General features: G+C 39.0%; 1 protein-coding gene across 2 annotated transcripts in view; it reads right to left on the minus strand.

Annotated features, from left to right (window-relative positions):
- The window catches only part of LOC123517303 (DDB1- and CUL4-associated factor 5-like), an 81,879-nt gene that overhangs the window by 47,416 nt on the left and 13,557 nt on the right, over positions 1-20,906 (minus strand). For both annotated transcript variants that reach the window (XM_045277251.1, XM_045277250.1), the window contains exons 2-5: positions 20,087-20,267; positions 18,704-18,843; positions 12,906-13,035; positions 11,743-11,887 (exon numbers count right to left, since the gene is read on the minus strand). In XM_045277251.1, the coding sequence (XP_045133186.1) occupies positions 11,743-11,887; positions 12,906-13,035; positions 18,704-18,843; positions 20,087-20,267 (596 nt within the window). The remainder of the gene's footprint in view (positions 1-11,742; positions 11,888-12,905; positions 13,036-18,703; positions 18,844-20,086; positions 20,268-20,906) is intronic.

Below are 20,906 nucleotides of genomic sequence, written 5' to 3' on the forward strand. Positions count from 1 at the left end.
CCTTCTGGAACGCATCTACCGTATAAATCGAGGACTACCTGTATTCTTTTCCCCACTGAAACACAGGTGTTTGAGGCAACTGACAATAGCCACTTTTCTGTTACCTCCTGATATCACTCACATACTTAACACAAATAAAAAAATATCCTATCTATACACTGTGTCAGTCACAGGAAAGTAGACACAGTAAATCAGACTGTTTACCTTGTCTTGGTGATGATGAAAGCCAGCCAACCAGCACACTCTTCGCTGTCACTGACTCATCCAAGCAACCATCCACACCATGAACTCTTCAACCCAACAGCAAAACACTCCACTAGCAATCCAATGAACCTTACACACCGTACAAATACACCACATCTCCATCTCAATAATCTACCACCAACCAGATGAGAGCGACAGGTGGACTTGAGGACTTCGAGGCTGCATGAGACAGGAATAAGCTACACCAGATGATGTTCAAGACTAACTTGACTGTGATGAAGGCTTGCAAGTCCTGACTGAACATGATATTCCTGAGATGGTGCTGCACCCAGAAGAAACGGCTTCCGAGGAAGATTATGATGATCCCCTCCCCCCAGGCCATCATTTACAACAGCAAGGGGAGGAACTGAAGCTGCGCTGGAGTTTTTACTTTTTCATTTTTTTATGTTATGGCCTATAATGCCTGTAGGCACACTTGAAGAATGTGTGGGAAGTTCTATTCAGCTTCTGCCCATTAGTGGCACAGGCAATTTTATTTATAGTGTTACCCATATTAGGGCCCCTATCACCACCCAAGCACATCTTTGGTGTTACCATCTAGAACCTGGGTATCATGGTGACATATAGGTAACTTTAAACCACTCAACAAATGGCATAGCTTCAAAGTGGTATGTGATGGGATTCAAACCTACACGTGGATGTCTGCCTGATCGCATGCTCACCACCTTATCCACCACCCCAATTCAAATGCAGAACTGCAGAGTTATGCTCTTACTCTGAGAATGATTCGAGAGGCCATCATCAGGATGCACAGCAATTGGCCATTGCAGCAGACAAGGCTCGACTCATTTTTCAAGCCAACCACTCCTTCGCCAAATCCATCAGCTACACTAGCTTCCCACCCTTCATCCGAGGATTCCCCTGATTCTCCTGAGCCACTCTCCTGGTCTCCCTCACACAGCCCCAGCACCATTCACACCCACAGCCACCCAGCCACCCCACTCCTACCACCCACCCCCTCACCAATGTCATCATCGGCACTGCCCACACCATCTCCACACACCCCTACACCACAGCCCAGACAAGTTTGTGTTTGTTTGTTTTCAATTTTAATAATTTCATTTTATAATATTTTTCTTTTTGTTTGTCTTATTTTATTTATCAAGTTTGCAGTAAGTAGAAATGTTCCACCCTCACAGGACATCGGCATGGTGGCCGACTTCAGTGGTGAGGAAGAGCTATAGGCTGCCTTCTCCCTACTCTCTACTCCCCCCACCACTTCCTGCTGTGTATACATACATCCAACCACCACTTACTGCTGTGTGTACCACCCCTTTTACTGTTTATGTACCATTTTTTGTTACAGATTATACATTTAATGTGCTTTCATTTCATACATTGATTTCTTACCAATTTTAGGTTATGTACATGTTTTTCTCAATTTATAAGAGGTTGGGAGAGGAAATTCCGCATTTCCAGATATCTTGCGTATCTGGCAGGGCCTTGACTGCTATAATCCAGACACAAGCAACACCCGCTTAATGAACATTCACACAATGAAATTTCTCTACAAGGAACGTTTCCTTTTACTACCATCTGCTCATATAATGAACACCAAACTCGCTTTAATAAAATTTTATCGAGGTGATTTTTTCCAAGTTTGAAAGCCCCGCCGTATCACGCAAGCTGACAGGCTTTTGAATACACCAGCGCCTCTCGTGGACAACATGCGCACCACTCATTCCCCTACCCTTCCCTCCTCTTAGTTCAAAACAAAACCAGGGTCCAGCACCAGCTCGTCATCTCACGCTCAAAAAGCCACCAAAACGCCTTGCAACCAGCCCTGCAATGTTACCTAGCATTGCTAAGAAGAAAAGGAAGTCTCTTACTCTCGAAGTGAAGCTGGATATCATTCCCAGACATGAGTGAGGCGAGAAAACTAAAGTATTGCTTGCCACCGTGGCTTGACTCCATCTACTGTCTCTACTATTTTCAAGTCAGCAGACTCTATTAAGAAGGCTAGTGAGACCATATCTTCCTTGCAAGCTAAAAGAACCATCTGAATTCGTGACTTTGCAATGGATAAAATGGAAAGCCTTGTGGAAATGTGGTACATAAGTTTTGTATGCGGTACAATGATACGCCCTTTGTTTACATTCCACAGGTTACCAGCTAGCGTCTTTCCCGTTCCACTCTCCCTCCCTTCATAAATTTAAGGTCATCAACATTATAAAGTTACTTACATACAGTAAGCCCCCACATTTAGCGATCCTATTAGTCTGCCAAAACCATCGCTAAATTGGAATTTCGCCAAATTTGAATACTACTTTAAATAGGGAAAAATACCAGTCAGTCTTTCGTCTGCCCAAAGTCCCCATTTCGAGTCCCCATTTACAGCTGCAACATCGCCACCTTCACGAGAATCAGCAGCCCCCGAACCACTAGTGGAGGCCATGGTGATAACGAAACTCGCTAAACAGTGAGGATGGGAGCACAAAAAATGAGTTCACACGCTGGATTAACACACACTATAGCTCAAGTGTCGAGCGGGAATGCCGGAGGCACTGTGGGGCTGACGTCACGGCCAAACAGACACGCGATTGGCTCAGAGCGCAGTACATTCGCTAAATATGAGAGAAAATCGCTAAACTTGAGGGCTTTGCCTTTTTCCAGACAGTCACTAAATAAGGGTTTCGCTAAGCTGGATTTTGCTAAATTTGGGGCTTACTGTTAAACTGCTTAAATGTTTAACTTAACAATTTTTACTTTCATTAAACGTTTTACTGTACTATAATGCACTCTTGCTTTGTTTACTCTCAATGGAAGTTCAAATCAGGGGTCAAACTTATTATAATTGGTTCGCTTAACGAAAATTCACTTAACAAAAGTTTTTTTAGGAATGTAACCCGTTCGTTAAGCGGAGGTTACCTGTACACAGTTATCCAGATTTCAGTTAATCCGCACAGTCTCCAGATAGTGATTTAATAATCTGAGTCCAGACGGCCCACAAATAAATTCAAACAACGTGTACCTCACACACTTTCAGAAACGACCAATAGATGGCGGCGCCGCTGCAGCAGGTGATTGTAAACAAGTCCGGCCGACATTATTGAATACTGTGTATAGTCCAGTGTCAGTGAGCAAGTTTGTGCATTTTCCAGTACCTCAATGTCTCCCAAGGGTGTTAGACATAACTGAATGGCCTTAGCTGTTACATAAAAGCTGGAATTCATAAGAAAATTAGAGAAAGGAGATAGAATTGCAAGTGTTTGTGAGGAGTATGGTGTGGCCAAGCAAACTCTTTCGGACATTAATAAATCAAAAGATAAGCTGCTAGAATATTTTGCCAATTACTGTGAGGATGCATCATCAATTAAAAGTGGTAAAGGTCCACTAAAGAAAAATGTAAAGAGTGGAAAAGATGTTGCATTAGATACTGCCAAACTCCCTGATAGGACTCCTGGCTCAGGGAGACAGCCTCTTCCACCATCATGTTGTGTAGTGGACTGACACTCTGTAGTAAGAAGGAACAACAACGTACCTACACAAACACCATACAGTCAACCCTCGGCTATCGCGACTTCAGCTATCGCGTTTTATTGCTATCACGCACCCATGAAAAGCTGCTAAAATTTCATTATCGTGACCTCAGATGCCTGCTATCGCGCGCCCAGCCATGACGTCATGAGGTATCTGAGCGCTCATTGGCCAAAACCGATACCAGAATTTTGGCCGATTCCGATACCGATACCACCTAATTGGGCAGATACCGATACTACCATCGATACCGATACCACCGATACCGATACTACTACTTATAGTGATTACTGCACTGGACACCAGGATGAGTTGGTGGACGGCGATCGTTATCAGATGGGAGGCTTTGTTTTGGGGGATGCTGTAAGTCCTTCTGAGAACGTTTGTGAAATAGAAGCAATTCTAGAAGCTTTTTGAAGCCATTTGCAAAGGTAAATTACTCAGTAATCAATATCTTATATCGAATATATCACTAAGTAGTAAATTCCTTTTAGGTATCGTAAGTATCGGCATAAAATAAGCCGATACCGATACCCAAAAAATGGGCCGATACCACCGATTCCGATACCGATACTGATGCATCGGTACATCTCTAGTAAATACAATGAGCTGATGTAATTTTTTTTTTATGTTATAACTTTTGACATGTTTTAATTGGTACCAATGGATTATACAGTAATTTAAAAAGAAGTAAAAATGAAGGATATTAGGAGTAAAATTTGTGGTTGCAGTACCAATAACAATTTTTACCATTAGTTGTTCAATTCGGCTATCGCATTTTCGACAATGGCGTGGCTATTTCGGCCCCAATTGGGCGCGATAGCCGAGGGTTAAGTGTAGTTTATTACTAAAGAATATTTAATTGATATAAAAGTAAAAATCATAATGCCTTCAATAATCTAAAATATCTAAAAACAAAATCATATTTAAAATTTCGTGCCTAAACAGCTGTTCAAACAAAATGTTCATCACTAGGTGGCAGCACTGAGCAAACAACAATGATCATTTTGTTACGAAAAGATTATGTTTTAAATTTTAGCTTTTGTATCATTAAAATATTCGATAGTAATAAACTACGGTATTTGTGTAGGTACATTGTTGTTCCTACTTACTACAGACTCAGTCCTCTGCACAACATGGTGAAAGAAGAGGCTATCTCCCTGAGCTTCCCTGGTCCTTGCCTATGAAATATTCACATCATCCTTGAACATATTCCTTTTGGGAGTATGTGCAGTCCCTGTGAGTAGCAGGACTGTATGTAGGTGGTTGGACACTTACTACTAGAATTTTAAGAGTAAATATTCATCTGATATAGTGGTGAAACAGGTGAGTACAGAAAAAAAAGTAAAAATTGATAGCTTATGTTGAAATGCTTGAAGTAGATGGTGTTTTCAATGTTTTAATTGTTTCATTTATTTTACTGTAGATAAAACTTAATTCACAACCTAGTACTTAGTGACTCAGTGTGACACTGGACCAGGCTAAGTAATATTTAAGGAGGTTGACTTATCAGCTAGGTAAGCCTACAGTCTGTGCAACAAGTTACCACACCAATAGTTTTTTGTTACACATTTCATGTCAGATCCAACAAAAACATACAAATTCTAACTCTACCAAATACTTAGTACTTTATTGCATTTCCTTTTTTCTTGGACACCTACCTGAGATGTTTTGGCACACTATTAGCAGAATTTTGAAGTGTCTCAGGCTTGAAGTCTGCCCAACAATTGTGAAGCTCTTTTTCCAGCTTGGAGAGTGTGGAGGTGTCACAGCCTCATAATTTGGCCTTATATACAAGCCATAAATTCTCTATTAGAGAAATATCTGGTGAATTGCCAGGCCAGTCTTTTATGGTGTTGATTTCACAATTATCTAGCCATTCTTTGACAATTTTAGCAGTATGAGCTGGTGCCCCATCCTGTTGGAAAATCTCACCACTGGTATTCTCAAATAATGACTGAAGATCATCCATTAGATTTCCAAATACAGTGTTCCCTTGTTTATTGTGGGGGATGGGTTCTGTAACCACCCGCGAAAGGTGAAAATCCGCGAAGTAATGACACTATATATACTTTGCTAAATATGTAACATTTTAAACCTTTTTAAACCTCCCCACACTATTATCAACCCTTCTTGCCACTGCATAAACCTTCCTCACACTCTTATCAACCATTCCCTCTACTGTATTACCCTTCCCCACACTCTTATAAACATTTTTGTACGTTAACATGTGTACAGTACTGTATGTATATACGAACAATACATGTACAGTACTTTACGTATGTAATAACTTACATTGATGTCATTATTACACACCAACTTACCGAATTACTGTACATACAGTATTTTGTAAGTGATGCCATCGACCCCATGATATAGCAAAAAATCCGCAGGACATATCTACGAGTACAGTAAGTCCTTGTTATACGGTACATATGCATTCCTTACCGCAAATCAAAATTACCGTATACTGAACCCATTATAGCATGTAATAATAGGGAATGCGTTCCAGTACATCAAAAGTCACCCCTACAGAAATTAAAATACATGAAAATAATCATAAAAAATAAATGTAAAGTACTGCGCAAAAGAAATAAACATGAAAAGTTTTTATTTACCTTTCACTCACCATGTATTCTATCAGATGATGTCCCTACCAAGGCTAAGGAACAGTAGGGATTTCAGCCCTTACTCATCTTTGGCTGAGTGGGCAGACAAGGATTAGACGTCATAGTCTGCACTGTCAGAAGCACATGTGGAAGGGACAACTGTAGCAGGGTCAGCACGTTTCACTGGTTTGAATAAAGAGGATATGGAGGAAGGCCCAGCTGTAGAACCATCGGTAGTGGATGTGGAAGGGCCAGCTGTAACAGGGTCGGTAGGTGTGACAGGGACGGCATGTCTGACTGGCTTGAAGAATGAGTAGATGGAGGACTGTTTGTTTTTTCTTTTTACATCATAGATTTCTTGATAAATCTTGACACTTTTCTCTACGTCATGAGCCACTTTGCTACTCCTGGCAGGATTTGGGTCACGTTCCTTCAGGGTTTCTAGAGCTTTTCCAATACCACCGAGACATTCTCTAAGAGTTTTTGTGTCCAGGTCACACACAAGTTCTTTTTCCTCGTCTCCCTCTTTTCTGCCTCCTGTGATGCCTTGTCTTGCTCTATAAGTTCATCATTTGAGAGAGGTTCAGCATGGCTTTCCAAAAGATCTTGAACCTAATCATCATTAAATTCATCGAAGCCAGCCCTATGGCACAGATTTACTGTCATTTCTGATCGCACCGATGTCGTCTTCAGTGAAGCCTGGGAAATCATGCGCATTCTGGCCATACTTTATTCCATGCCAAGTTCATGGTAGACATTTTCACTTCATCCCAAGATGACTTGATGCTATCTAAGGCATGCCTGATGTTATACGACTTCCACCATTCTCTGATAGTGGGCTTGCCAGGCTGATCTGTGCCCTTTATCAGTTGCTGCATGGTTCGCTGCTGGTAGTAGGCTTTAAATGTTTGCCATAATTATTATGAATATATTTGTGCTTACAATACACCCTTTAATATTCCATTTATTCATCTAATTAGTAATGCATGTAAGTAATATGTAATGCAGTTAAAAAAGGGGGAATGGGAAGAGATAACAGGCTCCAAGGGTGGTCAAGTTAAAGTCAGTACTGTGAGTGGCGAGGAGGTGTGGCGTGGATGACGTCATCACCCCTGCTCCCCTGCTCTGGGCCCTCTCGGATGACATGAGCGGATACTGTATCTGTGAATTTTTCTTACCATATATCGAATTGAGGGTAGTAATTTCTAAATACAGTAACTGTGAATTTACCGGATAAAGAACTACCATATAACGGGGACTTACTGTATATGTATATATATATATATATATATATATATATATATATATATATATATATATATATATATATATATATATATATATATACAGGCACCATCCGAGTTATGACCTAGATCGGTTATGACCAACCAGTCGTAAGTCGAAACGGTCGTAAATCAGATACACGTATGCACTCAAAATATATGTATGTTTATTTTAAGATCTATCTTTCTCATCCATTTTAAGTGTGAGATACTGTATAGGTACAATAACATTTATCTTTGTATACAGCATTGTTTTCAGATGCTTAGTTGATAATATATTAATATGGTAGGTTAAAGAAAGAAAAGACTTTTACGCCATTGGGTGGTGTGGAAATAAAGTCTAAATTTTAATACAGTAATCGCTCACGTATCCTGATTATAGCAGCTAAGGCCCTGGCGGATACGCAAAATATCCATATGCGCGGAATTTCCTCTTTCAACCCCTTATAAATTGAGAAAAAAACATGTACATAACCCAAATGGGTAAGAAAACAATGAATGAAAGCACATTAAATGATTGTGCATACAATAATGACTTCCTGGAGAATGATAGAATGATAACATGTTAGATACCTGCTTCTCTAGAAAATGTGAGGGTTGGGAAGGGGCCATCAGCAGCGTCATGGCAATTTGCTGTTTCACTGCTGAACTGGACACTACCTGAGTCATTATTAGTGTGTTGAAGTGAGATAATGAAAGTGATGTATTTATTGTTCGTCTGGTGCAGCTTTTTACCTCTGTCTCAACATAATTTTTTGTAACAATGTTATTGTGAGAGCTGTCATGTAAAGTTGTGATGATGAAGGCAGTAAGAAAAAAAAAAGTGTTTGAAAAGATCATAACAATCTTATGATATAGAGAGATGGTGGAGAAGCCTGGCAGTGAGGCATGGGATGAGGAGAGCATCTTGGAGGGGGAGATAATACCTATTCTAGTTGTCTTCTCTTCTTGATGTTTCTCATTCTAATTCTCGTCAACTTATACCTGTGAGGCAAAAATTAGAGAGCTAAATGACACACCTCCCTACTTGACTCCTGGTCAAGTAGTGTCAGGCTATGACACAATCACACAAGACATTTAAAAATGGCTTCTTGACGGAAAGATTATTTAATTATCAAAAGATAAACTCAAACGACAGAGCAGCTCATCTTGGTCATTTGATACTTGGAAGTTCTGCCTTGGAGCGTCTCACAGAGAAATGTAAACAAACAACTCAACCACTTTTCGCTGCTAGGCTGGAACAACAAATAAATATATATACAGTAAGGTCTCGGTTTACGTCAGAGTTATGTTCCTGAAACATGACGTAAGTCAATTTTGTACGTAACTCGAGTTTCCGTACATTTCAAAGCATATTATCAAGTTTTCAACCAATCATTGTTTATGGTCATTCAGGTAAGTTAAAGGTTATATTGTTATATTATTTACAAGTATGTAGGAATATGAAACACAAGCTTGTTTTTGTTGTTGATTAGGGCCACGAACATGAAGGACTGTAGGTTGCCGAGAGGGGTGGACGCCTGAGGCTGCCAGGAGGGTGGGCAGGTCGAATGTTGTGACGCCCACAGGGTGGACAGCTGGGAGCGTAGTGCAGTGCGGTGGGAGTAGAAGCGTGGGCAGCGGGCAGGAAATGCAATAGGAAAGGGCAATAGGGATCAGCAGACAGGCGCAGATGGTGCAAGTCAGCTGCGAGTGTCGTGTGGCCCAGGCGAAGGCTCCGGAGTTGTTATTGTTGTGATGGGTGTGCAAGCCCTCAAGGTCGTCAACCTCCCCGTTGTCATGGTAACGGGCTTCCCATTTTCTTCTTCCCTCCCTCACACACAGCTGCTGCCTCCCTTCTCATGTCTTTTAATTATGTCCTCTTTTTCTTGCAGCATAATGGTTTTCCTTTTCTTAGCATCACTGCTGTCACTAAGAAGTTTTCTCTTTGGTGCCATTGAGCAAGATACTAAGAACTTGAGTCAGTAAACGCAGAAGTAGGATAACACTCTTGCCAGGGGCGATGGTGTGGTGGAACTGAGGCAGGGTGTTATTGTATTCAAGCGTGAGGCGGGCGGTGTGGCGGGCAACCACCAACAATAACAATAAATCCGCACTTTACGATTTATAAATTTTCAATTTTTTAAATCTTAAATTGCCTTATAGTGGACTGACGTAACTACGAGTTTGACGTAACTCGAGACCGACGTAACCCGGGACTTTACTGTATATATATATATATATATATATATATATATATATATATATATATATATATATATATATATATATATATATTTACTGTCATACCTCGCCGAACACAAATTTGCCAAACACAAATCTCACATATACACGAATCAGTAAAATATACCATATTTCGCTGAGCACGACTTTGTCTCGCGATTGCATGATTTGGTCTCCATTTGAATCTTCTGCTGGTCCTGGTGGATGCACACAATCTCTCCTCCCAAGCGTCTTGGACTCGCCCCGGGGCTGGCGGTAGCACGCTGCCACGTGCCACTGGCTCTCTCCTTGTCATGCTGTTGTTGGGTGCAGACATGGTTCCCTTGCGCTCTCTTGATTTCATCTTAGCCATGGCCAGTCAGAGGCCCATCACTTCGTATTTCAAGCCCTCTCCAACCAGCAAATAAACTAAATAAGGTACTAGTACTGTAGTTTAATAAAATGTGTGTTTGGTACTTCATTTATTGGTTTTTTTAAGTCATTTTGGTAAAAAAAAAAAGTGTTATTTTGGGAGGATCTGGGAACCTAACCCCTATTTTCCCATAGGGCCTATTATTACCAACACGAATCTCACCGTGCACGACAAGTTAAGGAACCTAACTGTCGTGTTGGGTGAGGTATGACAGTATATCAATGAGATTAATACAAATATGAAAACAATGACCAAATTGAAAAAAATCTTTAGGAGCGGATATCTCAAAAGTAGGTTTTTTACACTTCAAAAATTTCTCTAAATCAATGTAAACTCTGATCCCCTTTTGCTTGGTATCATCTTAAAGAATAACTCAAATGCAATATTTTGTGGAGCCAGATTTTTGATAATGTCAATTGAAAACGAGATACAGACAGAGACAATGACTTTTTTTCAGAAACGTTGAATTTTTTTTCAAAGACAAAACAAAAATTTGAAAAACTGCGTCCTGAATAGTTGCGTGTATGTACAAAGTTTCTATGGTGTTTTTTTCACAGTAATTAACTGAAACATAAAATCTGTGAAATAAAAAAAAACTAAAACAACGCTCTGTTTTTTCTCCGCAACCATTCACCAAAACTTGATGAAATGGACAGAATAGCCTATTTTTAACCCCCTCAAACAAAATATGAAAGTTTCAAAACAACTGGGCTTACCGTATGAAAAAAGTTAGGTTTTTCTATACCCTCCTTTATACTGTGGGGTTATTTTTGATAAGTGGATTTTTGATAATGTGGAAAAGCTCAGAGGAAGATGGTAACTGACTGTGGTGTGAGTGGTGAAGGCTGTGATGCAGTGAGTGTTGTGTTTACATATTCTTTGTTTTGTTGTTTTCTCTTATCATTTCTTGCTTTTCCCTTTACTTTAAATACACTTCTAGTATTTAGAATGGTAAATAATAAAAACATGTTAATTTAGCCAAATAAATAGAGTATTTTGTATGAATTTTTTTGGACCACATCCTGCATCCCCCCTATAATCTATTGTTTCTTATGAGAATTACATGTTCGTTTTACGTGAATTTTGAAATACGCAATGCTTCTTGGAACGCGTCTCGCGTAAATCAAGAGTTACCTATATATATATATATATATATATATATATATATATATATATATATATATATATATATATATATATATATATATATATATATATATAATGTACATATGTGTGTGACTGCAGAATTGATTCCAAGGTATAGTGGTGCTTAATGCTCATCACAGGGTTAAAGGTTTGTATTTTATTCTCAGTATATAAGATGACCCCTTAATTTATGAGCCTCAAAATTTGCAGAAAAAAAAATCATCTTATATTCTGGTATATACAGAAATCTCAATACTGAATTTAAATTCTTACCATGTTCTTAATGATGTACATCTCATATATAAAAAAGAAAAGTTATATACATTACCTGGCAAACAGGCTTTGAACTGTGTGTGTCATACAGAACAGGTGGAAGCCTTCTTCTCAGTGCAATGATCTGAGTGCCAACTCTGTTGAATCTGGCACAAATGGAGGCTTGTGCACATTTTTTCTCCCCATATCGCAAAACAGGTCTGCAGGATGAAGTAGCCAATCACAATATGCTGAACAGGTTAAATATTGTACTTCTCATATATTTCATTAAATACAAAGGAGATTAAGATGATATAGTATGAAAGTAAAATAATGTATATCAGAGAATTTCCTAAGAGAGGAAAGTGACATAATACTGTCAATAAAATCAAATAATCCCAAAATATATGAAATTAATTAAATATGTGTGAGACATTGGTGTTATTAACTAAAAGGTAACATATGACAATTCCAGCTAAGTAGTCTAACAAGAAACAGATCTGTGTGTAATTTTAGTTTACTTAGTGTTATTCCTCTATCTGCAACACACCATAATCATAACTCTGGCTTGGTACCATGTGCTGTAATACCAGGTTCCCAAAAAAGTAGCAAGACTCAAAGCTTTATCTAAGGGTAGTGTATATAAGGAGCAAGGGAAAACTTCTGCTGAAGTCACTATATAAGAATTTCAAGAAACAGAGTGAGATTGTCAACCCCATTGATGAAAATCAACCAAATTGTTATCATGCTTCATTGGTTTGCCTAACTGTTGTCTAACTATAAGCCATGCTATTCACTTTGTATTGCCCATTTTATAATCAAGTGCAATATAAACATGTAAGTGTCATAGAGAATAAAAATCTATCCATATCAAAATTTACAATTAAATATTTAATTTCTTTTCACTATCATTACATAGACCCTAACTATGATAAAAGATAAAGAAAAAAATGCAATTACTTTAACAAATTTAAGTGAAGCACAGTATTACCAAGCCACTTTCACTCATATAATGTGCAATTTTCTTTTATATTATTCTAAAAAAAAATACTAAGGCTGCTTCAATCAAGTTAATTAAACTAATATTACTGTTATCAAAGTAAAAGGTTTACATAAAGACACTGAAAATTTGTCATTGATGACAAATTAATCTATATACCACGCCCTACACAGGATGACCCAAACAAAGTCCACACATCATTAACATTGAGAAATAGTAGATATTAATGGTCTACTTACACTCTAGGCTTCCGAATATCCCACAAGGAGACTCCTTTTCGTGAATTGGCAGTAACTATAAATAATGGCTCCACTGGATGGAACTGAACAGCATGGAAGGCGTCATAATACCGTGCCAGGCAAACAGGATCTGGGGACAATGATAATTTTGTACATAGGTGTGCTTTCACAGTGACATACTGTAATAATGCAGGGTGTCTTTCCTACTTGTTTGTTGAAAAGGATGTATGATAATCAAAATCATCAATATACTCATCTAGTCAAAACAGGCACTGCAAGAATAGTTTACCACAATATATATATATATATATATATATATATATATATATATATATATATATATATATATATATATATATATATATATATATATACAGTAAGGTCCCGAGTTACGTCAGAGTTACGTTCCTGAAACATGACGTAAGTCGATTTTGTACGTAACTCGAGTTTTTGTACTTTCAAAGCATGTTATCGAGTTTTCAACCAATCATTTTTTATGGTTATTCAGGTAAGTAAAAGGTTATATTGTTATATTGGTATATTATTTACAACTATGTAGGAATATATTGATTAGGGCCGCGAACGCGAAGGACTGCAAGTTGCCGAGAGGGGCGGCCTGAGGCCACCAGGAGGGTGGGCAGGTCGAATGTTGTCTAAGTCTTTTGAGTCATTCCTCAATGGGAAGATTCTTAAACATCAATCACTTCACAATCTTCTAACTGATCACCACTATGGCTTCCATCAAGGTCATTCTACTGGTGATGTTCGTGCTTTCCTTATTGAGTCTTGGTCATCTTCTTTTACAGATCTCAGTGAAACTTTTGTTGTTGCCTTAGACATATGAGGCGTCAAGAACAGGAGGGGTATCCCCGCCAAAATACCGGTTTTCACTTTTAGGTGGGATGTAATAGGCGTATCCCTCTACTTATGAACAGCGTTGGCCGCATTTCGATATCGACCCTTGTTCGTGGTGGTTAAAGGGCTTAAAGTCCAGCACTTTCTTGCTAGACCAAGCCATGAGATAGCGAGCAAGAGGGGTATCGCTGCCACGCCCCACCACATGAGTCCCAGCCAATCACCGCGCGAGGCGCCGAGCCCGCCTCCCAGCGAGCCAATCATAGCGTCCAGCCATCTTTGTTGTCCCGCAGCGTGTTTACATAGTGCCATTTAAACTTTTTTCTTGCTATTATTTCTCGCTTTCCATTGCCTTTCAGGCCAGCGCAAGGTGATTTTTTGGTATTATTTTGTCACCTGCATCACCGGGATACCTTGAATAAAGTGTACAATCAGGTGGCTGTCTGTACTAAGCCGGCAAAAATACATGAACCTGGATTTTTCCACCCCCCTACAATCTTGTTTGAATCAGTGTTCTCGCACCTCAGTAGGCCTCACTGTAAGATCGCATTGTGCTCATTTTTTCGAGGATTACACCCTATTTCGTGCTTCAAGATGAATTCTGACTCAAGTGATAGTGACGTGGAGCGTGTATGCAAGTGTAGAAAGCGTATGAGGAATGTGGACCAATGGAAAAGTGATGGGGATAATTTTGTTTTTTTCCTCTAATGAGGTATTTTTTTCAAGGATAGGTTATTTTCTTTTACATATTCGGAAAGGTCTGTTCCAGGTGCATACAGTAAGACCCCGCACTTGGCAAATCTCAACTTGGCGAAATTCACTTTTGGCGGTAGGGTGGCCACGGACCACCAAGTGCACGCTTGGCGATTTGAATTCAAACTTGGCGGTCCCCTGGCGGCCGCACGCCGATCCACGCACCTCCCCAGTGATGTCAAACCTCTCTCTAAGCCTATCAAAATGCAGTGTAAGAGTCCCCTTCAGCCATTTTGTGCTGTCCTCTGTTCTACTAGCATGAGAATGAATTCTGGCAATTTACCGCCAACATGGCCTCTACCAGACAAGAACGAAAGTGGGCAAGGGAAACAGGTGGAAAAACGGGAGTTACAGCCTTTATATCATGTATTATTATCTTTATTTATTGTTTATTGGTGTGTTTTGTACATGTGTTCTAATATGTGAAGGCAAACGATTTTATTTCAGCTCGAAAGTTGGTATTTTAGGGGTCAAAAGAGGGACTTTTGGCAATGACCAAAGACTGATTGAGGCATTATTTAGACAATTTATATGGTATAAAGAACTTGTGTTTGGCGAAATTCGCATTTGGCAGTAGTTTCACCAGACTAATCAATTCGCCAAATAGGGGGCTTACTGTATTTTCATATATAATACTTTTCTCTAGGATCAATGGTTATAGAGTTACACGTTCATAAACACTGCCAAACTTTAAACGCGATTTACTCAAAACTAACTTTTGGCGGGGATACCCCTCTTGTTCTAGATGCCTTATATTAAAAGCTTTTGATAGTTTGGCAAAAAAGCTTTGATCTCAAAACTACATCCTATGTTTTCTATCCTTATCTTTGCAGCTTTATCAAAGTTTCCTCTCCGACTGTTCTATTGCTAGTGTGTAGATGGCCACTGTTCTCCTAAATCTATCAATCAGTGGTGTTCCTCATGGTTCTGTCCTGTCACCCACTGTCTTCCCACTTTTCATCAATGATCTTAACCAAACTTCTTGCCTTATCCACTCTTACACTAATGATACCACCGTACACCTTTCCATATCATTTCAGAGATGAACAACCCGTCAGGGAGTAAGTTCCCACAGAGAAGCCATAGAACTCCTGACTTCTGATCTTTCTAAGATTTGTGATTGAAGCATTTGTGATTGAAGCAGAGAAAATAGTAGTGTTCCATGCCTTAAAAAATCAATTCCTTCACTTATCAATTCAACACAACCTTCCAGACAACTATCCCCTCTTCTTCAAGACATTTAACTGTCTCCCTCTTCCACACTGAATATCCTCAGCCTATCCTTTACTCGTAATCTAAACTGGAAACTTCACATCTCATCTCTTCCTAAAACAGCTTCTATGAATTTAGGCATTTTGAGGTGTTTTTCTCACCCCTGTCAATTGCTAACTCTGTACAAGGAAGGGCCTTATCTGCCCATGCATGGAGTACTCTTCACATCTTTTGGGCAGCGGGGTTCCCACTCAGTGTTATCAGATAAGGTGGAATCAAAAGCTTTTCATCTTTTCAACGCCCATCTTCTGACTGACTGTCTTCAGCCTCTTTCTTACTGCTGAAATGTTGCATCTCTTGCTATCTTCTACAGCTTTTATCATGGTAACTGCTCTTCTGATCTTGCTTCTTCATGACAACCCTCCTCCTACAGCCTTACTGAATAAGGCTTTCTTCTTCCTTTCACCCTTATTCAATCCAACTCTCTAATACAAGAGTCAACCAGTACTCTCAATCATTCATACCTTTCTCTGGTAAACTCTGGAATTACCAGCCTGCTCCCAAATTTCTAACTTCTTATGGTTTGACTTCATTCAATTAAGAGGAAAGTTTCAAGTAACTCTTTTGAACCTTTTTTTATGTAGGAGAGAAGCCAGCCAAAGGCAACAAAATATTAAACAAAAGGCCCACTTGAGTGCTGGTTCCCTAAAAGAAAAATAAAGAGTTTACCAAAATTAAGGAACAAATGTCTTGAAACCTCCCTCTTAAAAGAAGTCAAGTCATAGGAAGATGGAAATACAGAAGCAGGCAGGGAGTTCCAGAGTTTACCAGAGAAAGGTAAGAATGATTGAGAGTACCGGTTAACCTTTGCATTAGAGAGTTGAACAGAACAGGGATGAGAGGAAGAAGAAAGCCTTGTGCAGCAAGGCAAGTTCAATTAACAAGATCAGTAAAGCAGTTAACAAGAAAATAGCAATAAAATATAGAAACAGATGCAACATTTCAGCAGTGAGAGAGAGGCTGAAGACAGTCAGTCAGAGGAGGGGAGTTGATGACAAGAAAAGCTTTTGATTTCATCCTATCTAGTAAAACTGTGAGTGGAACCCTCCCAAACATGTGAAGAGTACTCCATACAGGAGCAGATAAGGCCCTCGTACAGAGTTAGCAGTTGGTAGGGCAAGAAAAACTGGCAGAGAACGCCCAACTTCATAGAAACTGTTTTAGCATGAGATGAGATGTGAAGTTTTTAGTTACAATTGTGAGTAAAGGACAGACTGAGGATATTCAATGTGGAAGAGGGAGACAATTGAGTGTCACTAAATAAGAGGGGATAGTTGTCTGGAAGATTGTGTCGAATTGATAGATGGAGGAATTGAGTTTTTGAGGCATTGAACATTACAAGTTTTCTCTGCCCCAATCAGAAATCTTACAAAGATCAGAAGTCAGGCATTCTGTGGCATCCCTGTGTGATCTGTTGACTTCCTGAAGGGTTGGTCGTCTCTAAAAGAACGTGGAAAGATGTAGGGTGGTATCATCAGCGTAGGAGTGGATAGGGCAAGAAGTTTGGTTAAGATCATTAATGAATAATAAAAAGAGTGGGTGACAGGACAGAACCCTGAGGTACCACTATTAATAGATTTAGGAGAACATTGGCCAGCTACAACAGCAGCAATAGAACAGTTGGAGAGGATACTTTTGAGGCAAAGTTGCAGAGAGAAGGATAGAAACCATAGGAGAGCAGTTTGGAAATCAAAGCTTTGTACCTGACTCTATCAAAAAATTTCTATATGTCTAACGCGACTGCAAAGTTTCACCCAAATCTCTAAAGTAGAATGACCAAGACTCTGTAAAAAAAGCCAGATCACCAGTAGAGCGACCTTGACAGAAGCCAAACTGGTGATCAGATAGAAGATTGTGAAGTGACAGATGTTTAAGAATCTTCCTATTTAGGACAGATTGAAAAACTTTAGACAAGCACGAGATTAAAGCTATAGGATGGTAGTTCGAGGGATTAGATCAGTCACCCTTATTTAGGAACAGGCTGAATGTAGGCAAACTTCCAGCAAGAAGGAAAGGTAGATGTCGATAGACATAGATGAAAGAGTTTGGCCAGGCAAGGTACAAGCATGGAAGCACAGTTTTTGAGAACAATAGGAAGGATCCCATCAGGTCCATAAGCCTTCCAAGGGTTTAGGCCAGTGAGGGCACGGAAAACATCACTATGATGAATTTTGATTGAAGACATGAATGAAACAGTCAGAGGGAGGAGGAGAGGGAGGAACAAGCCCAGAATCATCCAAGGTGGAGTTGTTAGCAAATGTTTGAGAGAAGAGTTCAGCTTTAGCGACAGAAGAGATGGCAGTGGTGTCATCAGGATGAAATAAAGGAGGGAAAGATGAAAAAGTGAAGTTATTGGAGATCTTTTTGGCTAGATGCTAGAAGTCTTGAGGGGAGTTTGAGTTTGAAAGATTTTGACATTTTCTATTTATGAAGGTGTGTTTGGAAAGTTGAAGAACAGACTTGGCATGATTCCAGGCAGAAATATAAAGTGCATGAGATTCAGGAGATGGACCTACAACTAAGTGGTCCTTTTTTTTTTTTTTTTTTTTTTTTTTTTTTTTGCCCTTGGCCAGCTTTTCCCTCTTGCATAGAAAAAAAAATGTCAAGAAATGCTTCCAGGAATGAAAAATCTACTCATAAATGTGAAGGATCACACGTGGTCTCACTTGAAAGACATAAAGAAAACAATAATAAATATATGAATAATTGCCACTTTGTCCCTTGACTTTGATCAGATAATTTTTGAACAGATCTTGTTCTTATAAAAGCATTTAATAATGAAAAATAAATATGTTACTTTTACTATACATTAAAAATATCAACAATAAAAATTAAAGAGATGTATATTATTTTCATCAGTTACTAAAAGTATTTGATTCATTATATGATATGTACTTAACCTTTGAGAGATAGCTTACCTGTAGTAACAGGTTCCCTCATGTCATACAGAAGGACTTGACCATCTTCTCCAGCACTGGCAAATACAGAGTCACTTGTGGGACTCACAGAAACACCATACACAGCTTCACGGTGCAAAAATACATCTAAAGTTTCACCCCTGAAAAGAACAATATTATTAATTTCTTGAATTTCATTGGTATCACTTTATGCAAGTTATTTGGTTATTTGGTCTCAATTATACAATAAAAAATTTAAAATATTTTATAAGCATTTGACATCATTTAAAAATCCAGGAGGCAGTTGACACCGGCTAGTGAGGTCACAATCACTGGACCAGTCTTAAAACTAAATCAGGGAGTGCTGCCAAGCTGTGATTTCCCTTTGTCTCACAACATAAGAAAGCACTCACAGCCTGCCCTCTAAAACAGCTCTCTTTTTTTCATACACCTTTACATGCACTTAATACATGCATATCCTTCACCCAAAACTCAAAATTTAATACAGTAACTCCTACACCAGTTTCAGAGTCCTTCTCTGGAGAAGCAACCACAAATGTTCCCAGGTCAGACTACTCTACTGGCATCAACCCTAAATGTCATAACTCTCCAAGTTTTCCTCATCGATTTCAACAACATTCACAATCTTATATTTAATTTTACATCTGAAAACTCATATCTCTTCTACTTAAGATCATCTTTTCCTTATAAAAAATGCAGTTGTCTGAGAAAATCAACAGTAACTCCTCTATTCCCTCCTATTTTCTTTGTACTGATTTTTAATCCAAAGCTAAATGTTGCAGCTATGTGCAGCTTTGTGCTCATCCTCTTGAATCTTTCAAATATTCCATCTGGCTACAACTGCAGAGTCCCTTTCAAACTAAATTCATCTGGTTTACAGTATGTATATATCTTTAACTAAATTGATGAAATACTACATTCCAACAGTTCATTTCGTGCAAAACATGGAAATTCAATGAGAGTACTATAGTGAAGGTTTCAGCATAGAATCCTATTAAATATAGTTTTTCAGTACTAGTGTCCTAATTCAGCACAGAAGAAATGTAAAAATGGTTTGGACATGTAGCAAGAAGGAAATAACACTGACTAATAATGAAGATTACAAAACAAAACTAAGTGGACAAAGCTCCAACACACATATATACACCAACATACACAAAAACCTACCTCATATACCCATCTAACCACTCATATATTAAGATATTCTTAAAAACTAAATAAAAAATCAATCTGAGCCTCTGGACCTATAAGCAGAGGAGAGAATAGACAATTAACCTTGTCATTCTACCCACACAATAACTAATAGACCCATCCTCATCTGCATCTGATCTAGTTCATTCACCAGACCAAATTAAGAAACTTTGAATAACTAAGCATCCTTACGTTTTTATATCATGCACAATAACTTGTTCATCATTCCCAGCTGAAAATATTCTTGTATTGCTTGAATCAAAACTGAGACAGAAGATGTTGCTGTTGTGTTCCCCCTTCATAATACACGGACGGTGACTCCCAGACAAGGCACCATCCACATTCCACAGCAAAACTCTGCGGTCATCACCTCCTGGAACAACCATTCAGAATTACAGGAAAGCAAAGAAAAATGGTTTGTATAAATATAAATAACTGACATTAATATTATCAAAACTTACAGACAATTGAACCACTGAATATTCATAATACGATTTCATCAATCTACTGTGACCAAAGCTGTCTACTATGACTAGGAATCGACCGGGCCAATTATCAGCCTAGCGTAGCAGCACACATGGTCACGAGACATACAGACAGACGTATGGAAGATTCTAGAAGATCCGAAGGGAAGAGAGAGTATCCAGCTCATGAATTAAAAGCCTTAACCCTTATAGCCCGTCAGGCATGATCATGACTTCATTAGAGCCCGTCAGGCATGATCGTGGCACTTTTCAGAAGCCGTGCTCCTTTATGCCGCACAGTTTGTTTATGCTTGAGTCTATCTGTCATATGTCGAGGCGTCATTGGCCCATTGTTTTCAAGATGCTGGGCACTTAGCCAATCATGTATCAGCTTTTACAAGGATATGTTTGTGGAAGTGTGAGGGCACCAAGCGTGAGGATGGTGAGAGCACTGATGTCAGTATGCTTTATTTTATAATTTTTTATGTACTTTTTGGTGAGATATAAGATATACATGTATTTCCATGGATAGGTAAGTAAGTCAGAAA

The sequence above is a fragment of the Portunus trituberculatus genome, chromosome 42 (assembly GCF_017591435.1).
Source record: "Portunus trituberculatus isolate SZX2019 chromosome 42, ASM1759143v1, whole genome shotgun sequence".
In the NCBI taxonomy this organism is placed as follows: Eukaryota; Metazoa; Arthropoda; class Malacostraca; order Decapoda; family Portunidae; genus Portunus; species Portunus trituberculatus.